This window comes from Corylus avellana, chromosome 11 (genome assembly GCF_965113065.1).
Source record: "Corylus avellana chromosome 11, dhCorAvel1.hap1.2, whole genome shotgun sequence".
NCBI classification, from domain to species: Eukaryota; Viridiplantae; Streptophyta; class Magnoliopsida; order Fagales; family Betulaceae; genus Corylus; species Corylus avellana.
Genome location: NC_142500.1, coordinates 1,816,930 through 1,840,689, shown reverse-complemented (window position 1 = coordinate 1,840,689; position 23,760 = coordinate 1,816,930). Strand labels below are relative to the sequence as shown.

Sequence of the window (23,760 nt, the reverse complement as noted above, 5' to 3'; positions counted from 1 at the left end):
TCACCCATAGGATTCCACTATCAATCCCCATATTTAGACACCCATCCCCCAACTATTTTATATTTCCAGATTAGGACCTGAAAGGTTCTCGCCCCAATTTCGTAACTAATTCCAATTCGGCCCCGCGGAATTATTCTATAGCATCCTTTATTCCTCCGGACGTGATTTAAGTCGTATCCGTTGTTCGATTTGGGCAGAATCAGTGGAGCTAGGGTTCTGGTTGTTTATCGGAATTGGTGCGATGAAGATCGAGCAATTGGACGAGGTAGAGTGTGGAGGGGACGACAGCGTTTTGGGGAGGCAGGTTGTGAGGGTCGACGCCAAGAGAGCGCTGGTTGGAGCCGGGGCTCGGATCCTGTTCTACCCGACCCTTTTGTATAATGTGCTTCGCAACAAGATCGAGTCCGAGTTCAGATGGTGGGACGAAGTTGATCAGGTTTTTCAAACTCTTTGTTTTTCTTTTTTGTAATTAATTAATTTTTTTTAGGTTGTGTTTGTTGTGTGTTTGGTTACTCAGATAGCTTAGGAAAAGCAAAGAAATTAGGGTTTTGAATGTTAGTTTCTCTTCTCTCTCTCTCTCTCTTTTCTTTTTCTTTTTTTGGTTGTTGAACGAAGTCGATCGAGTTTTGCTTTTGATTAGTTTTATTCATTGATGAGAAAGTAGCTAAAGAAGAAGAAATCAGGGTTTTGATTCTTTTGAATTGTAGGTTTTTCCAGTGGGATTAATTGACCTTTAATGGAAACCAAAGTAACATGGGATTTAATATTCACTGTTCGGAATTTGGATTTCAATTACCTTAGACTGCCTTCTCAGAAACCAAACAAGGTTCACGCTCTGTTTTTGTTGATTAGAGAAAAGTGATTTTATTTTTTGATAGTGAGAAAAAGGTTTTGAAATTAAGTGTTTAATTGCTTGGAGCCTGAGAAAACAAAACCTACATACAAGTGAGTCCAAGACAAAATTACATGGTTTAGCATATGCCAAATTCTCAAATTTGAATATGAAAATGATAATGTTTTGGTAATAAGTTCTGTTCTTTTCGTTGGTTTTCTAAATAACCAAAAGGGGTTCTGCTCAAGTTGGTTCTTGACAGATGGTGGTAAGATAAAAGAAACTGAAGTTTCAGATTTTAGATGGCTTTTGTTTTGATACCTCAGAAATCATTTGCTGTCGTTGTAGATGTACTTGGTGGTTCTCTCTATTGGTTGAAAATGTGTTTTCCAATTGGTTGTGTCTAATTCACTAATGTCATTGTTGTTCCTCAGTTTCTGCTACTGGGTGCGGTTCCATTCCCCAAAGATGTTCCACGGTTGAAGCAGCTTGGTGTTGGTGGTGTTATCACTCTGAATGAACCTTATGAAACTTTGGTTCCGTCGTCCTTGTATCATGTGTGTGATTCCTCTACTACACTATTTGCTTGATTTGGTTATCGTTTGATCCAATTTTAGAAAAATTGATGCATTTGATTTTTTGGCTTTTGTAAGTGGAGCTTATGAAATAAATCACTAAAGTCATATAAGTAGATTCTTTTGATAAAAATAAATTGAAGGAATTTACATTCTAATCAGAAGTTTGTAGTTAATCTTGGGGTCTATTTGGTTTGTGACTTAAAAATGTCAATCAAATTTATTTGCCCTTTCGGTTTCATAAATTTTTTTATAACCTAGTCGATTTATGGTTGATGAAAATGGTGGTGGTTATGTCAAAGCAGAAAATTGAGAAGTATTTTAAATTAGAATTTCTATTTCACTTTTGGGGATTCACCTGTTCTTTTTAATTGATTAATGGTTTTCAGGCCCATGAGATTGACCACCTAGTAATCCCCACAAGAGATTACCTCTTTGCCCCTTCATTCGTGGATATCAACCGAGCTGTGGACTTCATTCACCGTGAGTGAATTTAACTCTCTGCTATTGTTGTGATTCCTTAGCTCTGTGGTGTGTGATGAAATGAAATTTTATATTTATTTTGCCTTTTGCATGCAGAGAATGCATCTTGTGGTAGAACTACTTATGTTCACTGTAAAGCTGGGCGAGGAAGGAGTACAACCATTGTTCTCTGCTATTTGGTAGTATTCTATTCCCGTGCATAGGATGGATGTTGATCTGGTTTTGCAGATGTGCCTGTTGGGATAGCTGAATATCTATCACTAGGTATATCTTTTGGACCATCTGAACATGATAGAGTTGATTGATATATGTTTTGCAGGTGAGGTATAAGCACATGACCCCTGTTGATGCCCTGGAATATGTGCGGTCCAGAAGACCTCGGGTGCTGCTAGCCCCCAGACAGTGGAAGGTAAGTAATGAGGTGGCTTGAAAATTTTGTTGTGAAGAAATGAGTATATATCTTAAGTTCTGTAAATTTCAGTACCCACTCCCCCTCCCTTTCTTCTGTTTTTCTTAAGGGAGGAAGTAAGTTGGTGGCAGTCACGACAATACTGCAAGCAGTAGCAGACGGGGGACAGGGAATTGTCCCTCTCGTTTTTTGAACTCTCATTTAATACTGATGCATAACCTATAGTTTCCCCCCCATTATTTGCACATGACCCCATTTAGATTTTTGTATCTCTTCATAGTGATATTTAATCTATTGTTGAGTATTTACACATGGTCTCTCCTGGTTTTTCATTCATAACCTCTAATATTTTTTGTTGACTCTGCATAACTTAGATATAAACGCTTCCAACATGACGACCTATCTTTTAAGTTAATAATGCTCTTTAGTTCTTCTCAAAATCTCTTTTAAAATTAATAGCGTATGTACTTTAGGTGACTCAACAAGTTATAAACTTAAAACTACTACATAGATTAATATGATTATATGAGGTGTTGGTCAATCACTAGTCAATCACCGACATTTACACATGGGTTCATAATAGTGGCTCCCCTGAAAAGTCTTTCTGGCTCTGCCACCGACTGCAAGTTTTGTCATCTCCTTTATGTCACCTTCCTGCATTGTGGGGTTAACCTCTGTTCATCTTAGCGGTCTTTACAATTGCATGTATATATATAAGATGGTTATGTCTTATTGTTTGCATGTCAATAGATCCATTTTTGCTAGGATTTCTTTTTTTCATTAACAAATATTACTGCTTGGCTTACTATTTTTACTTGTCGCCGGAATGACAATGATTATAATAAGCAGGCAGTTCAAGAGTACAGCAAGCGCGAACCATCTACAATGTTGCGCTCTCCTTCAGGGGATGTAGTTCTGATAACGAAAGCTGATCTTGAAGGATATCATGGCAATTATGATGGTGATGCTGGTAGACGGCTGGACATTGTTCCCGTGGTGAAGGCCCGGCCTATGATAGCAAGACTATCTTGTCTTTTTGCATCCTTGAAAGTGTCTGGTGGTTTTATGCCAGAACCAAGGCGACTACCAGTGCCGGAGGCCCGAGCTTGCTAAGCCTTGCTGCACGTCAGGAATTTGTAAGGAGTTGGTTACTTGTGCCGGAGAGCATTATGGAAATAAGTTTGGAATTGTTATTGATTTTCCATCTTTGCGGTTGCTTTGTGTTTAAGAGAGAGAGGCAGAGAGAGAGAGAGGTAAAATGGCAGAGCTCTTTAAGTTTGTGTATGACACTGGATTGATGGGTGAGGCATGGCTCTGCGATAGCTTTGTGTTTGAGAGAGACAGGAATAGAGAGAGAGAGAGAGAGAGAGGGGGGGGGGGGGGGGGGGGGGGGGTTTGTCAAACAGCAGAATTGTTCAAGATTATGTATGACACCGTATGAGGCATGACTCGGAGTTCCACTTGTACATAAACTGTTGGATCAGTCAATTCTCATTTCCATAATCATTTTGCTTATGCACCTCCATGGTTTGTACCAATGTAACATCAAAATGATCATGTTGACATCTGAAATCAGTAGTAGAAGGCCGCAAGACTAAGCAGGTTGCGTCTTCCTTTACTTGCTAATATCCCAGGCTGCTCAATGCAAGGCGTGTAGTGGACTGGAGTGCTATAGAAAGTAGATTACCATCTATCGTTTTCACACCAAGTGAGGTTGGTAAAAGAACAATTTCTTTCACAAAATATGCTTGGTTTGTTTAGACGTTTTAGGGGGTGCTTTTTGTTTTGTATTTGAGAAGTGTTTTGTAACGTAAATGTGAAAATAGTTTTTGAATGTTGTGTTTTGGATCGTTTGTTATTCCTTTTGTTTTAAAGAGAGAAAACAAAAAGGAGAAAGAAAAAAGTGTACGTTATTGATTGAATGGTTGATTCTTGGAAAAACGAAAATTATAATGTTGGTAATTGAATTTGTTATTTCCCCTTATTCGTTTGAGCATGTTGTCATTGTCAAGGTAATGCAGTCAATAATATATGGCAACCCTTTCGACTTTTGGACACTCATGGACCATCCTTGTGATATAGGATCTGTCAGTTTGGAAGTCAAGAAAGGGTGCCTGCCTAAATCCAGTTGGTTGACGGTAGAAAGTTAGAAACGCCCATCTTTAGCCCTGCCAACTGCGGGTGCCTTTGGCGGCTACATTTCCTATTTTTATATTGGCCTGGGGACCTTTGGTGGCTACATTATAGGCTCCTATGGGTGTTTGCTGTGGACTTATTCAATTGGTATGAGGCCCCAGCTGTATGGGTCAATCATCTAATTTGGGTTCACGCAACTTTGAGACCTTATCATCTCTCTCTCTCTCTCTCTCTCCTAAGTTCGCTTCACCGCACTTGGAGTTCATATGATCTCTCGCGTCTCCCTAAGCATGACCAGAAAATTTAGTTTTTGGGTTTTTAATTTCGACAATTATGTTCTTAAGTTTTGTTGAAGTTCGATCAAATTGTTTATTTTGTTACTTTAAAGTTAAAAGTTTTTTTGTCAGTCATGTGCCTGAAATTTGACACGTTCTGTGAATAATGTCGGCTCTACGTCAGACAAATTTGCCACGTCAAGTGGCTTGTCATCCACGAGGTAAAAAAAATAATAAAAATCTGCCAATAATAAATTACAGGGCACTTGACGCAAATTTGTTGACGTAATGTTGACACTATATGAATGATGTGTTAAATGTGGCACGTAGTAGATAAAAAATCATTAATAGAGAAGCATCTGAACAAAGTTGAAGGACTTGATTGTTGCGGACGCTAATTGAATCACAGAAAAATATTAGTTAAATATAATTTTTCTTGAGAAAAATTGAAGGTTAAAACCTGTTAATAACCTTTATACCATAAGTACGAATGGCGAGCAGGAACCACATATTATTGGAGCCTCTTTTCATGGGTGGGTAAATTTTCCAAATATACCAAAATAAATGAAGTTGTGTACTTTATAATTAAGGGGACCACTAATGTGTAGAAAAATAATCAAAATTCTAATTATTCCTTTTCTAATCAAACTTCAATATTTAATAGCATGTGATTAAGTTTTGTCAATATACATCAAAAGCTTTGTTATCATTTTTAATAAAAGCTTTTATATTTTTGTGTGTAGGGATTCCTTTTCATGCTTTAAATTACAATAAATCGCATGAACGACCATATAATAGCATGTTCTATATCTATATAATATTAGTCACATTCTTTTCCAACCTTATCTTCACTGGTTTTTTAATCTTATAACTTTGTTTTTAACATCTATGTAGTATGCACTTTTAACCCTCATCATGGGGCACCTATTGCCCCCTTTACTCTTTACATTTATCATGTTGTGCAATTAAAATGATCATCTTTCTGGTCAAAGTAGCCAATCGCCCATGCCTACTGATATTGCAGTACCTTTTTGAAACAAAATTCTCTTGAGACTTTGGTGTACTCAAGGATAAACTCTTTGGAAGCGGGCTTTACCCGCCCATTTGGTTAGTCCAAGCAGGCCCATTTTTGATAAGCCTCATGAAGCCAAGCCCAGATTGACGAACGCATGAGCAATAGAAAGAGACGTTGTCGTCATGTCTATAGTATTTGAATGACTACCACTTAATTAGACTTCTAGCGTCTTTTATTCTAGTGACTAAGAACCTTCGGAGTGGGGATCACGGAATAAAATAAATTATAACCAACAAAATGCGGGAAAATACTAAGTAGATATATGTTATTCGGTCAAAACACTTTATTGTTTTTACTTGGGCATCGGAGTAACCTTTTTTGGGATTCGGTGGGACACTTTGTGGTTAACTTTCCTTCTCTATGCAAGTTCTCTCGATTCAAGATTTAGTGTGCGACCAATTGATACTTAATTTTAAACGGAGAGTATTATGTAGCATATGATCTCGTTATATATATGTTAATTGACGAATTCAACCGTTGGTTTATCATGATTAGAGTACAAGTTGCTGAATCCTGATGTTTCTTTCTACTCGTGGAGAATATGCTCACCAAACAATCCTAACCTCAACAACTTATTGGAGGATTTTCTCCTCTTCTGCTATCTACCACCTGATTTGTATACGTTGACTAATTGCAATGGGCCATGCCGAAATACAAAGAACAGTGACAGATCAATGGAGGGTCAATAGTATAGGAAGAAATATTTGAAGAAGGAGAGGAGCCGCCCCCATGCATATATGTATATATATAATATGCAAGAAGCAGTGAAGGTGGGCTATGTATTTGATGAAAAGCAGCAGAGACATATTGTGGGAAGAATCCAAAAAAGGTGGGTTTATGGGCATGTTGTGATATTCGTGCTTGCACTACAACAATTCTTCCTGCAACTTCTTTATGGGACCAAATCTGCACACCAGGAGAAAGCCCTCCATATATATATTTTGTTGATGGTTACTCTCTAATTAATGCTCTACTCTTCCCCGGCCCCCTTTAAAAGCTAGCATCCGAAATCTTCCCTTAAAGTGAAAGGAAATGAATATCACCTTTTTAGGTTGAGCTAGACATGTCATTCCCTTATTTTTCTATTGCATGTGGAAAGAGACACATCCCCCTTCCCACTCCTATTATCCCCCGCACAATCCCCTGCAGGATCTTCCTCTTTTTGTTATATTTTAGCCAAAATACTATAACCGCAGGCATCTGCATACCACACTACTACTCTTTGGGTTCTCCGGCCAACACCTTTTAATTCTCTAGCTCTCTGCTGCTATTAATTACTAGCAACAAATTAACTTAATAAACTAGAAGCTGCGATGAAGAACATTAAATATAGTTTGAATCTCAATGGACAAGAGGAGGTCCAATAATATTAATATGATTTATGGCAAGGTATGATATGGTACTATATTGTATGAATTATTGAGATATATATTATTGATGAGAGGACAAATTAATTTCAATCAAGGGAGGAGATGGCTGTCATTTCAAACCGTAAAGTTTATTCTTGTCCTCTCAATCTTTATTCCCTTCAGAAACTACGATGAAGCTGCCTCGCCTCCATGTTGATTTTAGCTTTTCTCATGCACGTCCCATGAAGGAAAAGATAGCATGCACGTTACTCTCTCTCTCTCTCTCTCTGAGGAGGAGGAGGATAAGCATACATCTATCTCTACTCTATAATACTGCAGAAAAAGATCGAATCTAGAATAGAATAAAGCAATAAAGAAGTCATCCAAATAACAAAAAACAAAGTGAGACCGACTTAAAATGTGAAATCTGTTGCTACTATGTAAAGATTCCATATTTCCAATAAGAAATTTTAACTTCCTTCCCTCCTCTCCTTTCTGATGGTAGACCATTATACGCCTTTTAATAGAATGACAGCCACTTTAAAAAAACATTAAGGAACTTCCTTCTATTCATGTGCCAATATACCAATTTGTCACTTTCAATGGAGTGCAATATTTTATCAAACACAATTGGGTATATATGGGGAATGCAAGAGGAGATCGAGGGCCTAAAAATTTCCCATAACCATATTGTTCACTATATAAGCAAACAAAGCAGTTGTGTTAGTTTTTAGACATTATTTTGTAGCATACAATCTTGTCGGAAAAATGTATAAGATATGAATCATAATAAAAGTTATGGTATATATATGATCACAACATATATATGCATGATTACAGAATGTGTCTCAAGAATGAGGATGATGAGAAGAACATTTGAATTTGTTTTTATGTACAAAGATATAAGGTATATAGTAGAATAACTAAATTAATTCATGTATATAATAAGATTTCCCCGACTTAGATTTAAGTAATATCGTACAATATAAGCACAACATGCATGGAAGGCATATATAAGAGACTAGAGGTGATTGATTGGAATCCTCTCTATTTCAATTGTTTCGCGGTTCAAATTAAATATTTTATAGATCGAATGGTATATAGGCTTTTGGAATCCATGCATAAAAAGTAGTTATAATGTAGAATTAGAAAGGAGAACCCATTATGTCTCATTAAATTTCCCAAGTAATGAAAAAAAGTGGAAAAGTGAAGCACCAATGAGATAATTAAACAATTCCTAAACCTTCTTCATTTCTATAAAGAGAAATCATATGAACACTTTATATTTTACTAACAAAGTGACTAAAGGTACAGCACAATTAACAAAGTATTTGTTGCAATTTGCACAAGCTCTTTGGTATTTTCTTTGTAAAGAAGAAGAAAGAGAAATTATACAAGCTCTTAAAAATAATAAAATAATAATTAAGAATAGCCATAAAGATGATATTGTAATGATAATGGTGATGATTTTCATGCGAATGGATATCTTTTGGGTCTTTGGTTCTCCTTCTATTTGTCAGAAGAGAATGCAGCCTTTCTTGGGTTTCTTTTCCTTTTCTTTGTTTTTTTCCTTTTGTTCTTTCTCTCTTTCTTTCCAACATGGAGTACTGTTGCACAGTTAGTTCGGTTGAGAGCCATCAGAGCTTAGCTAGCCTGCAGACCCCCGGGAAAAAAGAAAGAAAGAAAGAAAGAAAGAAAGAAAATGACCAAACATTAATGGATGGTTTCTTGGCCTCATGTCGAAAAGAACATGATCAGGAAGGTTTCATACTAATGATGACTATAATGATGTTGTCTGTGAGGGTGGTGTTTATTCTCTATTGTTTTTTCCTCCTACCCATGATGATCCGGATTGTCAGGGTCTGGCCAGAAGGACGAATACTTCAACCATTCTGCCTCTTGAGGGTTTGGGATGGATGATTCCTGCAACAAAAAATGTAAGCATGTGTGAAGACTAGGGTTAACGTTAGTGACCACCGACTCTAGTAAAAAAAAAAAATCTACTTAAAAAACAGCGGAAAAAGAAGCTGCCTCTCTTTAGTCCTTTTTTTTTTTTTCTCAATCAAAATGTCTGTTGCTGTGTCTTTCTTGTAAGGCCACACATGAGAAAAGATATAAGTCACTATCATTCCCTTCTTTCAAAAGATATCATGAAAAAAAAAGAAAAAAAAAAAAAAGATGACAACTGCTTAAATTGCTTACCTAATTATGTTCCTTTCCACACTGTTTATTATTGATATGAATTGCATTGACTATATATATAGAAAAATGCTTTTCTTGACCTTCATGATCATCAGCTCATATTAGCAGGCAAATTATTAAAAAGATAATTCCCTGGGAAAAGTTGTTCGTAGTTTAAGATTTTCAGAAATGATTAAGGAGAAAATTTCTTTAATTCTGGCTTCACATTATTTTTTTAATTAGTACTACACTCTTAGGCTCCCTATTTGTATTGATCTGAATTTTTTTTTTTTTTTTAAAAAAATCAAACCCAGAAATGGAAAAACTGCTTGCCTAGCTTGTACGTCCAGAAAAAAAAAAAAAAAAAAAAAAAAAAAAAAAACCTTGGAAAAGAAGCAAAAAGAGTGTAGAAGCAGAAAAGCAACTTCTGGTTTTCCTTTGAAATTCTTCAACATAAGTTGCTCTTTTCATTTAGGTAAAGAGATTGTCTAGTATAACTCATGATATGCGCTAGGTGCTTGCAGCATCTATTATATTGTTAGGGGGAGGTGGATAATATATATCATTATAAAACCAGCATAACATGGAAAAAAAAAAAAAAAAAAAGGATAAAAAAAAGATAAAGTGATAAAGGAAAAGAAGTATTCTTGGTTTCTCTCTTTAACTTAAATTATATTAATAAAGAAATTGATTTTTCTTTCTTTTATTCCCTTTTAATCCTAGTTTACCTTTTCTTTTTTTCTCTCCTTGGTTGGAATTATGACAAATCAGAGCTCATGGATTTCAGGGTCAAAAAGTTCCTACTTACCTCTTTGACATTAGTTGAAGTGCAACCCATTATGAGTTCCTCCAAGCCAGATGCAGACCTTGCCCCTAGTTTATGATGCTGCTGCTGTTGCTGTTGTTGTTGTTGCTGCTGCTGCTGCTGTATTTATGCATTCAAAAAGACAAGAAAAAAAAAGAAAAATCATCTTCAATGATTTTGTCTTCAACAAGGATATTTTAAAAGTGAAAAGACAGTTTCATGCTTGTTAATTTAGTAAAAACTCATAATATAATTATTAATAAGTTGCACCTTTTCGTTAATTCAAATAAATTACAAAATGGTAATATATATATATTCTATCATGTGATTGATTATATTATATTAATATATACCTGGAAATTTTCATTTTGGAGCATTATTCTGGAGACGTGGAAGGAGTCTTGATCGAGAATAATGGAGGTGTGGTGGAGGGGAGGCGGAGAGATGATGGTGGAAATGGGATGTGAAGGCCTGCTGATGTGGAAGGCAGTGGTCGCCAACTGATGATGTGGATGCTGATGTTGCTGCTGCTGATGATGATGATGATGTTCATGGGCCATATGATGTGGCCGCTGGTGATCCCGCATCTCTTCGCACGTGCCTGATATCGATGCTGGGGCTTCCCTTGCCGTCGAAGCCTCTCCTCCTATCCCCACCTGCAATGGATGTACACCGCCACGTTATAGAGCAGTTGCTAGCTAGTCCATTTTCACCTTCTTTTTTTGTTTCCGTTTCTCTCTTTAATTACCTTTTTAATTTTTACGTGTCATCTTGGACATTAATTATTTTCAACTTAATGTAGCCGTTTTGGTGGAGAAATTTACAAGCTTTAATTTAGTTAGCTCACAATTCTATTCATGTCATGTCCATAGAGTTTTCATGCTTCATATGCAAGCAATGTGTATACCCAAACAAATTAATTAAGCAACCCTAAATTAAATAAGCTTTTTAAATTCTTAATTTCCTTCACTATTTTTTTTTCTTTTTTTATGAATAAGAATTTCATATACTAATCACGAATAGAGAAACTTTCTAGGATCCCAGTTAATGTTACAAAACACAGCCAGCAACTAGAAAAAAACTCAAAAGTAAAACCTTCGATACTTTTATTGTTTGTTGAAGAGCAAACATGCATGGTAATAAGGTGATTTGTTTAGCTGAAAAAGAAGAAGATGATTATATGTATATATATATATTTTTTAATTTTTTCATGGATAATATAGATTGAAGAATAAACATTGAATGAATTAATGAAGAAATATAATATAATTAATATATACCTCGTCAAAGCTTTTTCTGAAAGGGGCAAAGCTAAAATGGTCAGATTTGAAGTGTTGAATGTCCATGGCATTGTAACCAGAAATCGGAGCAACCCCAGCAGGAGACACAACGTCATCTCTCTGGGGAATAATATTCTCCCGGCCGGAAGAACAACTCCCACTCCCAGTACTGTCTCTCCGGCCGCTACTAGGCTCGGTGCTTCCTTCGCCGGTGGTTGCACTCCGATCAGACCAGTTGCATTGCCTAGGCTGAGTCTGATAAAATATCTTGGAAACCACAAGCTCGCCTTCTTTCTCTTCTTCGTTCTGTCCGAGGTGGTATTGGTGCATCACCCAGTTGGTCTTTTCTGGTTTTCGGTTTTTCCCAAAATTTGTGTAGAGAACTAAGATTTTCTTGCAACCCTTTTGCTTCCCATTCACCATTACAGGCCTGGTTTTTCCTGTCTTGTGCCACCGTGTCTCTCCCCCTTGCATGTCGCATTCGGTTTGAATTTTTCTTCTCTTTCTTGTTCCGGTCGTGTAAGCTTTCGATGGTCTGTGGAAGAAATGCCTGCTCAACCCATCTCTTGTGACCCCTGCAGCAAGAAAAAAACATTTCAAAGTTAGGTTGACTTAGGTGTAACAAACTAACTGAAAGAAAGACAAACCCCATAGTTTTAAGGAAACAAAACATTAACCTTAAATAATAATAATAATAATTATTATTATAATATTGAAATGATGAAGAATTTGTGATCACCTGGAAGTTTTTCAGGATGGGTATAACAAATCCCATCTTCTCCTTCAATAGTAGGGATAAACTCGTCAATCAAAGGGTGAGATTTCATGTCTTTGGCTTCTACTTTTGCTTCAAGGTGTTCTATCAATTCTTGGTCTGTAGGATCAAATTTCACTCCAGCAGGTAGACCTAACCAATCCTGCAAACTCCAATATTCAAATGAAAGCAAAAAAAAAAAAAAAAAAAGGAAAAAGGAAAAAGAAAAAAAGAAAAAGAAATTATTTAATGAGATGAGAATAAAAAAGGGGGTCTACCGGCTTGTTGGCTTGGAGCTTGTGGCCGCAGCCAGGGCAGTGCTTGGATCCACACATCTGATGCTCTTCGAGCTTGGCATCGATGAGATCTGCAGAAGTGGTGATGGAGCCCACAGTAGTCTTATTCATTGATCTTACCAAGTACGGAAAGATATATATGTTATCTTGTTTCTCTCGGCTGCAAACAACTACTCATATCCTATATATATAATAAGCTTGATTTAATTAGATCTAAAGGCAACAAGAAATGAAAATAATGGAAGAATATAGAAAAAAGATGGATCGAATACAATAGGTTCATGATATATGATCATAATTATTAAGCATGTGAATATACCCGATTGAAATCAAGAAATTCCAGCAAAACCCAGATGAGAAATATGCCCAGAATATTAGGAATAATATTATTAGCTAGAAACTGTTGAAGGATAAGAAGGAGGCTAGGAGAAGAAGTGAGGAGGAGGAGGAGGAGGAGGAGGAGGAGAGGAAAAGAGGAAACTGTGACAGTAGGATTGAGCTATAAACAAACCTGCTTTAACCATAGAAAACACCAGAATTCCCTCTCTCTCTCTCTCTCTCTCTCTATCTACTTTAACTGAAGCCAGTGTGAGATAGAGTGAGAGGAACAAAAAAAAAAAAAAAAAAAGGTTCCCTCAAAACCTATACATATATGCCACCTTTAAAAGCCTTTGCCAAATTAAGAAGCGCATGTAGGCGGTTTGAGAGAGAGATAGAGAGAGAGAGAGAAAACCCGGTTGGTTTTTCTAAAGCTCAAGGGGGGGGTTCTCCCGCACCTTTGTTTGAGCCTTGACTACAAAAGCAAAAGGCAAGAAACGGCCTTCACAGCTGTTACTAAGCCACGCATTCAAAAGCAAGAGCAACCCAATCTGTATTTTACTTATATATATATCTACTCAAAATAATTATATATATATTACAGCAAAAATATATTATATATATACATATCCATTGGTCATCAGTTTCGTGGTAGAAGGGTTATACATATATATCGATAAAGTTAAATAAAAAAAATAAAAATAAAAACTTTACATATATATATATACATCAACCTGCCTACAGGCAGTAAACTTTGAGTGACAAGAAGAAACCAGGAAAATTACAGTCTGAGAAATTAGCTTATACAGATTATAGTTTTAAGAAGAGCATAATAAAGCCAAAATTTTATGGGAAGAGAGTAAAAAAGATAGAAATATAGGGGCAAAAGGGGTGATAGGAGCTCACATGGGTTTTGAGCTGGAGTGCTGATGATTATGCTTTTGCCATGAATGTTGCAGAGAGAGAGAGAGAGAGAGAGAGAGAGAGAAGTATTAGCGGATTGCTTGATAAACAAGGCAAATGAGCAGTATACTTGATGGACCACCACCACCCCTTGTAATTAGAGTTATACAAAATCATATAAATAATAAAAAATAAAAATAAAAACAAAAAAAATCTACGAAGCTTCAGCCCGAAGCACCAAACATTTTACCACATCTGAGAATACAAAAATCCCAATCATATAATTCTCTGTGTACTATTTTTTTTTCCTCCTGTTTCTTTTGGGTTCACTTTTTGGTCTTGTGTTATTTCTATATTCTCGGGAAATCTAAAGTACTATCCACTCACACAGTCCGTGTTGTGCACATGAAAATTGTAGACCCACCATTCCGTGGGCCCACCTTGGAAATCTTCTGCCATTAAAAGTACCTTGATCAGATGATGGTTAGCATTCACGTTTATAACATTCTCTTGAGCAGTCAAGTGTAGGATGATGAAGGGTCCAGAAATGATGTTTGCACAACACATTGATGGCCATGATTGCTTCTTTGTCTAATACTTCTTTTAACTCTTTTTTTTTTTTTTTTTTTTTTTTCGTAGAGAGTTGAAGATGAGTCAGGCTGAGAAAATTACTGTAAATTTTCTATACAAAAATTAAAGGTTTATTATTATTATTATTATTTTTTTTTAAAAAAAGGTTCTTTTCCAATCTTGCAATCTTCACCATTAATTTTTAGAATGATGATAAAAATTACTTATATTTTTATTGCACAATACTTATGTGGTGGTCTTAACTAACTATCGGATCAGTCATTGTTAAAAAAAAAAGAAAAAAAAGAAAATGAAATTGCCACGTTAGCATTGCAAAATAGTTATAAGATAAAAGAAAATGAGAAATGCTAAGGGTCAATAAGTTTCTCATATTTGGCTCATATTCTTCTATAAATCCAATAGATCAACCATTAGATTTGTAAGGTCCACCATTAATTTATATAGAGTCCACATAAGTCCACAAATCTAATGGTTGATTGTAAGAGAAAAATGGAAAATATTTACCTCTAGCATTTCTCAAAGAAAATTGTAACGGTTCCTCCCGTGGTTCTCCTGATCCTATGTGGATATTACTTTCTAAAAAAGAAGAAAAAAAAACTTATTCTTACTTTTTCTAAAAATGTTTTAAAAAATATTAAAATAATATTCATGTAAGATCAGGAGAATCATAAGAGAAACCGAGATAAAAATAGTCTATCAGCATTCATAATGAGGAATATATCTTAGGGGGATATCTAATGACATAATATACTACATGAACACAAACGGAGGTCTAAAAGCATTCAAATTGTAAACAACCTTTGATTAATTCTCTCTTTTTGTCCAAAGGAATGAAGAATCAGATTACTCACAGAGACTATCCAATGATCGAGCTGACCTTTGACCAATGAAGCAATATGGATCCGCATATATATCTTAACACTATCTCCATGCTCTTGATTCTTTGCATGTGGCATAAATATCTTGATTTATTTATATATTATAATTAATTACTTGAAAACTTGCCATTTCCTTTTGTTGAGGAAATTAAGATGTGCCCAGAAATATCAATAACGGGAACAAGGGTACATAATATTCAACAAGCCGAATGAAATATTCTATAAACTTTTAAGCTGCATTTGGGAGCATCTTTGTGAAGAAAATATTGTTTTCCTTCCTTTTTTTTGTTGAGAAAAAAAAAAAAATTTTGTGCATCGGAATATCTCATACAAGGAGAATAATACTTTGTATTTTTTTATGCACTAGATTGATCAATTCCGATGTATATAATAAACAAGCTGTGAATGGTTAGTTAAACTAATACCTGTCTTTAGAGTATGTGATGTTCAACAGAAAACTGCATGCTCTAAAAACAGGTGAAAATCGCGAGTTATAAAAGCAGATGTTGATCTAATGAGTTAGAAAAATTTCTTTCGATCTGGTTCAGATGAAAACTTTGTTTCTTAGATATTAGAGATATGAAATTCTATCTACTTGCTATCCTATGCATAAACGTTTCACCTTCCACCTGGCTGCCTTTTATTAAAAGCCTCTTCACCATTTTGTGGTTCCAAGTTCCAACTTCCATCCCTTCAACTTTTCTCCCACTTTAAACTGCCTGATTTTTAAAGCAACCGTTTTCATACGAGAGATTGGGCTGATTTGCTGATTTCTTGAAAAGTTTGCCTAACTATCCTCCACAAAAGCATTATCAGGCAATGCACTTTTGATGGTGTAGAGGAGAATACCTTTGTGATTTACTGCGAAAAGGAAGATGAATAACCAATTCAATTATATTGAATTGTACAAGGAATAGTATGTGATGATGCAGCCAAAAAGAAGGGGGGTTTGCAGGTCCGTCTATTTCTATCTATTTCGGGCAGCTTAAGTACATGGGACAAATGTGTCTTGCAACCCTCTATTCATTGAGTGATGAATTTCTGTAAATTCGAGCAACCTAATAACATAAAATTTGTATATGGGTTAAACCAAATTTTGTATATACGATGTTATTGTAATTGAACATTCTAAACACCAAAACCATATTAGATGGTAGATAAAAAGTCAGAACATTAATCAACAAACATAGTGTTTGTGTTTATGTTTTCACCAACAAGTAATCTTGTAGAACAGTAAGATTGTTGGTGTCAATGGCTTTGGGTAAATATCTTGTTCTCAAAAAGGGAGCCAAAAATGTTAGCCGGTTACCAACTTAAAATCTTTGTGAAGAATATGGAGAGAGAGAGAGAGAGAGAGTAATGTGTATAGGTTTCAACTGTGTGAGTTGGGTATGACCCCTAGGGCTAGGGAAAAATTTTGAAGTTAGGTTTATCTAATATTGGCCCTAGCTTGCTTCTGTCTCACTCCATTTTCTGTTTTGACCTTGGCACAGATTTTCCTCTTTTTTTTTTTCAAGGGGGGCAAGATAAACATGGCACACGCGTTTTTTTCTTCTTCATTCATCACCATTTTCTAATAATTAGGTACCAGTAATTCACTTGCTCATTTACAACAATAAAATCAGGTTAATTTGAGTAAGGAGTTGTGTTATTAACAGCTTTGCTATTAAGATATCTAAACCAATGATTAGGGCGTAAACTGGGGTTCCCCATCACTAATTGAGGAGCAGTGGCACCTCCATTTGTGTCCTGTGTGCACAAGTACAGAACACATGTCACATCCTAAAGGAAATTTACTCGATAACTAATGACTTCAAAATTCTTCGGTGTTCCTCAATGCTTCAATGAATAAACAAAACAAGAGTTTTGGCCTTTTACTGAGCATACTTCTTCAAATGTATTGTACAAGTGAAAGAAGGGGTTGCTCTTTGCTTACAATTCCCATTCTTCAAATTTCTTGCTTTCACGAGATTACTCAAAAAACTCTTTTTCATTGATGCCATCTTCTATTGATAACAACTTTCAAAAGCAATCTACATGGTGTGATCAACCATTCAAGTTAGGAAACTCTGACCTCTCTTCAAATAGAAAACATTTTTTATATATAAATAATGTATATTTATTCAAAGCGTAAATGTGTGCAACCCATATACACAAAAAGTATACAAGAGAACCCTTAACCCAGGGAGAAGGAAGAACAAAATTCAAATAGAAAACATACAAATACAAACAATCAAATAAACATACGTTTGATTGCTAAAGAATGCAAGTGAACATGTAACCAGATTATACACTCTAAAACATGTACGGGGGCTCTTTTAGTCCCTCAAAAGTTTACACCACTTTCTGCAGCGTAGCCGCTTTCATACAGCTAAAGAATGCACACGTCGAAAAGTTTAGGGCAAGCAAAGCAGCTCAGTTGCCAGACCAGTCTTATTCATGAAAGGAGTACCTTTTATTATTTTTAATTTTTTTGGTACATACAAGAAAAGCAATTTCATTTTGAACGGAACTTGCTGCTGACTGAATCATAGCTTGGAACATTGATAACTGCAAAACATGATAGGATAATAAAAAGAAAATTCACCACAGAAACCTATTAAATAGATAAGAAGGTTCACAAAGAACAGGAAAAAATACCATCTCCATATGATGCCATCGTAAGAGGGGAAGTAAGAAGCTTTTGGGCAACTGAAGCAATATCCTTAACAGTTACTTCATCAACAGCTTTCAAGAAATGATCCACAGGTTTCCTAAGGGTGACAAACATAGTTATTGAGGAAATAAAAATATAATAACACTTCTATAAAATGAAAGAAATGTAAACATGCAAGCAAGATCAGGTATTAACACGACGAGTAAGAAATTACTTATAGCAGAGGCCAAACTGAAAATCACTTGGTTCTCCATATCGTCAACAAAGAGAAAAACCTATTTTCAGTTGCTAAAACTTTTACAGAAGTTGGAAAAACCTTCTCATCGCATATTCATTCTGATCTGATCTCACAACCTATGAAGGATTTGTATATAATGGCAGTAGTGTTGAGAAAAAAGATTGTTGGCAGTGACATGATTAACAAAATAGGTCTAGAGACCAAGGAAAAACTGGAAAAGCACAATCATCCAAGACAAAGAATAAAAAAAATCAACAAAAATCACACCCCCCCACCCCCGCGCGCGCGCCCGCCAAAAACAACTTGTGTGGGCTCCTGCAAGTAAAACCCTGGGGGGTCCCCACTCATATCTTTGGTGAACCCCAAATCAATAACTGAAGAGAGTGAAAATGCATAAATTGCCTTCACGAACCAATGAACAAGAAGCAGAATATAATTTGGCTCTGTTTGGTGGGGCCTTTCCAGAGATGCTTTAGCTTTTAAAAAGCAGAGGTTACTATTTTTTTGTTTGGTGAATCGAAAGTGCATCAGCTTTTCACCAAATTTGTGAAGCTATTATTGCTTTTTAGGCAGCTTCTAAGAAGCAGCCAAAAGATAGCTTCTCATATTTTTAAAATGGTGAAGCCCACCCAAAATAGCTCTCACTCATCTTGTACTTAGTTATCAAAGCCAAGAAGCTTCTGTTTATAGTCAGATCACTATCAGCATGGATAACAATAAGAGCAAGCTGATCAAATGTCAAATTATACTGTTTTGTGGTTAAGTCTAGCAAAATTATCAACAATGAGACGAGAATATGTAATATTGCTGTCCCAGAATGCACTTTCCAAATCCAGTGAACTAACATGTCAACATCCAGGGTCTGACATGGTTCCTCAGATTGTGAAATGTATTTGTGCTTTATACGTAATTCTACAGAATCAATGGTGCGACATAGTAGTTAACAAAACAAAACAATTTGACTAAAATGTATTTTTACACTCATGTGCCTACATCTCATTTCTATGGTACAAAACAAGAACTAAAAGGCATTCACAGTTGTAACCAAAACCAGTAGAAGATTTGAATTTCTTTTCTTTTAGAGTAAAAGGCGTTCACATTGATCACTGGTCACACATAAACAAAAGCACCTAAAAGGCATGCAGAAAATGGACATATAAAAGGGATATCCTTGTGCAGTGCATGATGGCATAAACATGAAGACATTGTTGTGCATTAATGCATATAAAGAGGTTGTCTACAAGTCCCTGGACAGTCATGCCTCAGGCCATACCTCTCACCACAGATCAGAATTTGTCTCCCAATATCTTCCGATGCAAGTGTCTACAAAATATGCCTCAAAAGTAAGCATATAATAAGACTTATAAAATAATAGACAGCTGGCAGTATAGTCAAATTTAAATTTAGAAAAGAAAGAATGCAATAAAATGGTTGCATACAGTGGATTCCAAATTTATTAGGATGGCGGACTTCGTTGACTGTTTAGCACGATCTAGTTGTACCTGGTCAACTGTAACAAATAGAGGGAAGAACATGTCAGAAGCAGGATCCAAGATTAGATGTGGCAATGAAAAAACAACGCTACCCAATATAAAGTTAAGGCAAAAACCTTCTCCAGGTGTTGCAACTGCGATAAGCTCATTAGCCACAATATCGATGGCTTTTGACACAAAATCAGAACCCTGTATTCAGAAACATGAGCTCTTCATTCAAAGAGGGAATATAATGTGGACAATACAATCAAATAACTCCAAAATAGGGATATGTCCAGCCAAGCATTATATCCTTAAAATAATGATGTCAAAGTTTATGGAAACTCAACCATTCTTAAGATTTTCCAGAAAATAGATAATTCCATGGGCATGACCATGGCATGCACAGGCCGGCCAAAGGGCCATATTATGTTTACACATATCACGATATGATCTCAGAAGAGGGGAAATGAGGGTTTTTATATTATTTATTATTTATTATTACAACAACTTGCTCTATGCCAATAGAGGTATCAGAGAGAACAAATAGCATAAGGAACAGCCTGCCATCTCGATGTCCCTCAACCATCTATAGAAGCAAATGGCTTACAGTCATACAATTTCAAAGAGAGAGAAAGAGAGCAGAATCTTCTCCCATAGAAGCAACCTGAGTGTTCTCACCTAAGATTAGACACCCAGTATATGGTATCATAAAAAACTATAATTTTCTTCAGTGCTGGTTGGCCATAAGACTCGTACTTCAGCTTCTGATAAGCATTTCCCCTTCTTGGATCTAGAGCATAAAAACTTGATACCATTTCTACATTTTCTGATCTCTCTCCAGTCTCCACCCAAACGTAAATCCACTTACATCTCTCCACTGGGTTAATAGCAATTCTTTTCTGATCAGCATCGGGTCCTAACACCTCATCAGTGTACAGAACCCTTAATTATTTAATTTAACTGTATCTATAATTACAGGATTTTACATAGAGATTTTACAGATCTCATTTGTTGGAGACTCTAAGAATGACTTTTATGGTCTGATACTCAATACTTGCTAGAAAAGAAATAGGTGAACTTGTAGGAATCATAAACTGAGATATCACATCTTGCAATACATCAGGAAACTATAAATTTCTGATCTACCCAAATAATAAAAGGTTAAAGAGATGGTTTACAGCAGTTGCTTGGATGCCAAACACGCCAGTATTTTTGTAGATGCTGCTGAATGCAGAAATTGACTGAAATTGAGGATACTCATTCAAAACACGAAGATCTGCTCATCATATCAGGCTTATCAGCAAATGTACTTAGAAGCAAAAATTGCAACACAGAGAAAGAAAAACCAAATGCATCAAGGATCTAGACATTGAAAATGGTTTAATTGAAATAGAAAACGGAGAAAACCTAATAACCATATGTTTAGAATCTATGTACTACAGATTCCCAAACCAAAAACTTTGAATGAACAATGTGTTTTCAAGCTCAGTTACAAAAGTATTTTGAGAACAACTTACATAGGCGTGAATGCATCCCTTTTCCAGGTCCACCAGCCGAGAAGGATCCACCACCTCTCAGGAGTACCTAGAGTAAATTTATATTTATAAACATTGCATCCCATTGTGAAGCAGAATGAACAAAATAATAATGCAAATAAATATTGGGGAACCAAGTAGATAACAAATTCCTTAGAACATATTTCAGTTTACAAGCACATGAAGTTACTAAAAAATTTCAATATCCAGACCTCGAGCACAGTCAAAACTACAGCTTCTTTCTCCTTATGCCAGCCACCAGGAAGTTCAAATGCAAGAGCAAAATGGGTTCTCTGGTCAGGCAAGAGAACATCAGGGTTAACAAAATCCTGGATGGACGTGAAAGACAGGAAAGAAAAACTTGAATGGAACATTTATGATACACACCCCTGATTCACCTTGGCTACGATAATCCCCTCCAGTGTAAACAGATTTTGGCTCATCAGGTCGAGAGACACTGGGTAGATCAGACAAAAGTGGTTCTGCAACAGATAACAGTTCATCGTGTTCAACACCAGAAGCTACAAGTACCATCCGTGGAGCAGTATAATTTTCCTGAAATTGTCAACAACAAAAAAAAAAAGAAAAAAAAACCTGAGTTGCATACGCTAATACTAAGAGACAAATATCTGAAAAGGACACGGGATGTATAAACATAGAGATCAAATATAAACTTATCACAGACTTACAGCAACAAATTCCTCAAGAATTGTACTATTCAATCTATTTATTGCAGATTCTGGGGCTGAAACTGGATTCGCCAAAGCACCAGAATAACCAGCAGAATGAATTGCTTCCAAAAGCAAATTGTGAGGGTTGTTAGAAGTTTCACCAATCTTGGCTTTCAACTTCTCAAGCTGCAGAATGTATTTTGTAATTTCAGTAATCCTATTACATGTGGGAGAATACAAAATTTTCCAGCAGCTGCAGATTCTGATGAAAAAAAAAACTACCTCTTCATTGACTTCCCAATCCAGGAAGACAGGATTCCTCACAATATCAGTAAGCAGCTCTACCATTTCAGGAACATAAGTCTTCAAAGCATTATAGGTGTAGCTCATCTGCTCCTTAGAAGATGAAGCTTCCACATTGCCACCAATGGCCTCCACTTCACGCACTACACGCAAGTGGCTCCGGTTTCTCGTGCTCTTAAAGGCCATATGCCGTAGCAGGTCAGTGGCTCCAATTGATACTGGTGTCTCATAGATTGAACCACAATCAACATATAACCCTATTGAGGCTGCAGGATTCTGTTCAACCAGCAGAATCAAAGGCAATTAGGATAAATCATCAGATTCTTGATCCATTCTATGAGTAGAAACAATAAACGACTCTAAAAATATACTCCAACAACCATTCTTACCGTCGATGTTTCAGAGGCAATCTTGACACCGTTTGGGAGAGTAGTAATCTTGGTTTTACTTGGTTCAACGTAATCAGGCAATGAAGGTGGGAGTGTGACACCTGGAAGTGGGAAGTCCAGGGGAGGTAAAGACTTGGATCCTCCCCCAGTCAGCCACCCAAAGAGACCCCCCGAAGACGAGGACGAGTTTGTGGCAACAGCACTCGAACTTGCAAATCTGGCCAACGCCCCATTGCACGTTCGACCCTAATCATGGTTTAGAAGCAGAGCACGATACATTTCCATTCTATCAGATTATCCATATACAATAAACATAAAACAAAAGATTGGCTCTATCCCCTATATTACACCAAAAAGAGTCTCTACGTGCAAATGTCATCAAAATACCATGGAGCCATCTCGTTCTTCACCTAACTTATTGCATTTGAGACTGTTAGATAATCAAAGTTTTCTTGCAAACAACCAAAAAGGCATACCAAAGAAAAAAAAACAAAAAAAAAGTTTACAAACAAGGCATCAAAGCTCTTAGTTGCAATTGATTATACAAAATGGAACGTTCAATTTGCAACTGAAAACATGATCTAATTTTTCTTTTCTTTCGATCTTATATTACTTCGTTACAAAAAACGCTTGTATTGTGCACATTTTAGTGAAACTACCAAAATCTAGCTGGTGCTTAATTATTTTTTCCAACAATTTCTCGGCAATCAAACAGCTGGACAGCCATGATCAGATCTAATCCCTAATTGGCTAAGTAATCAACGAATTGAAAGAGCAAGATTCGCAGCATCAAACAGAAAATTTTTCCGGTATGCGTACGAGATCATGAAAGTCACTGTGACCGCGAGATCACATCCAAAGAGTTGGGATTAAGGTTTTTTCTCACTCGGGACTGAGAAGAGAAGCTGGGACTGACCTTGAGATCCCTGAGGCGGGAGGCTGCGACTCGGTACATGGTGGTGGCGATCGACAATCGAACACGAGATCCCTAGACTGTACGGACTCGTGGCGTTGTGAGACTCGGCCGAGCTGGTGGGAGACTTCTTGCTGACAAGTGTGTGGCATTGGGGAACGAGGACGGAGACACGTGTGAAGTTTCTAGAAGGTAGAAGCTGGCAGGGAAATCTGAACCATTGGATTGGGATAGAATATCTGAAAAAACTTTACAAAATCTGTTTTGAAATTACCTTTTAAATTCAAAATTACTCTCAATATTTTACAATGTTTTCTATTTGTTTCGATTTTCCGTTGAAACTTATTAAAATTCTCGAAATACCCAATTTTTTTATAGGAAAAAATTACAAAGATTGAGGAGTAATATTTTTGTAAATTTCGTTAAGTCTTAACCAACAC

At 36.2% G+C, this 23,760-nt stretch overlaps 3 protein-coding genes across 5 annotated transcripts; 1 reads left to right on the top strand and 2 right to left on the bottom strand.

The window, feature by feature from the left end:
* Nucleotides 1-4,133, top strand: LOC132165512 (Phosphotyrosine protein phosphatases superfamily protein). Its single transcript, XM_059576111.2, has 6 exons — nt 1-436; nt 1,267-1,389; nt 1,797-1,890; nt 1,987-2,069; nt 2,210-2,299; nt 3,149-4,133. The coding sequence occupies exons 1-6, from the start codon at nt 242-244 to the stop codon at nt 3,410-3,412; spliced, it is 849 nt and encodes a 282-aa protein (XP_059432094.1). The 5' UTR covers nt 1-241; the 3' UTR covers nt 3,413-4,133.
* Nucleotides 4,134-8,453: 4,320 nt separating this feature from the next.
* Nucleotides 8,454-13,039, bottom strand: LOC132165511 (NAC domain-containing protein 75). 3 transcript variants are annotated; one of them, XM_059576110.2, is made up of 7 exons: nt 12,962-13,039; nt 12,433-12,631; nt 12,140-12,317; nt 11,401-11,975; nt 10,474-10,776; nt 10,124-10,240; nt 8,454-9,057 (listed from the first exon to the last, which is right to left on the bottom strand). In XM_059576110.2, exons 2-7 carry the CDS (start codon nt 12,559-12,561, stop codon nt 8,968-8,970), a joined length of 1,392 nt encoding a protein of 463 aa, XP_059432093.1. In that variant the 5' UTR covers nt 12,562-12,631; nt 12,962-13,039; the 3' UTR covers nt 8,454-8,967. The 3 variants fall into 3 exon arrangements, with proteins under 3 accessions (XP_059432093.1, XP_059432091.1, XP_088367796.1); XM_059576108.2 differs by having other exon boundaries at nt 12,770-13,027; XM_088511670.1 differs by having other exon boundaries at nt 10,124-10,237; nt 12,770-13,027.
* Nucleotides 13,040-17,583: 4,544 nt separating this feature from the next.
* On the bottom strand, nt 17,584-23,467 carry LOC132165461 (mitochondrial-processing peptidase subunit alpha). Its single transcript, XM_059576040.2, has 13 exons — nt 23,324-23,467; nt 22,408-22,653; nt 21,998-22,294; nt 21,734-21,901; nt 21,432-21,599; nt 21,257-21,337; nt 21,027-21,093; nt 20,688-20,785; nt 19,644-19,716; nt 19,474-19,544; nt 19,308-19,357; nt 17,781-17,893; nt 17,584-17,690 (listed from the first exon to the last, which is right to left on the bottom strand). The coding sequence occupies exons 1-13, from the start codon at nt 23,360-23,362 to the stop codon at nt 17,638-17,640; spliced, it is 1,524 nt and encodes a 507-aa protein (XP_059432023.2). The 5' UTR covers nt 23,363-23,467; the 3' UTR covers nt 17,584-17,637.
* Nucleotides 23,468-23,760: the final 293 nt, after the last annotated feature.

Bases quoted from the DNA above. Each gene is read 5' to 3' on its own strand.
- LOC132165512 (XM_059576111.2), top strand. From the start codon at position 242: ATGAAGATCGAGCAATTGGACGAGGTAGAGTGTGGAGGGGACGACAGC. The intron at 437-1,266 runs GTTTTTCAAACT...GTTGTTCCTCAG, and splicing joins GGTGGGACGAAGTTGATCAG to TTTCTGCTACTGGGTGCGGT. The intron at 2,070-2,209 runs GTAGTATTCTAT...TATGTTTTGCAG, and splicing joins CCATTGTTCTCTGCTATTTG to GTGAGGTATAAGCACATGAC.
- LOC132165461 (XM_059576040.2), bottom strand. From the start codon at position 23,362: ATGTACCGAGTCGCAGCCTCCCGCCTCAGGGATCTCAAG. The intron at 21,902-21,997 runs GTAGTTTTTTTT...TACATTCTGCAG, and splicing joins ATTGGGAAGTCAATGAAGAG to CTTGAGAAGTTGAAAGCCAA. The intron at 19,358-19,473 runs GTATGCAACCAT...CATATTTTGTAG, and splicing joins TAATAAATTTGGAATCCACT to ACACTTGCATCGGAAGATAT.
- LOC132165511 (XM_059576110.2), bottom strand. From the start codon at position 12,561: ATGAATAAGACTACTGTGGGCTCCATCACCACTTCTGCAGATCTCATC. The intron at 11,976-12,139 runs GTGATCACAAAT...TTCTTGCTGCAG, and splicing joins CCATCCTGAAAAACTTCCAG to GGGTCACAAGAGATGGGTTG. The intron at 9,058-10,123 runs GTAAGTAGGAAC...TTTTTGTTGCAG, and splicing joins CTTCAACTAATGTCAAAGAG to GAATCATCCATCCCAAACCC.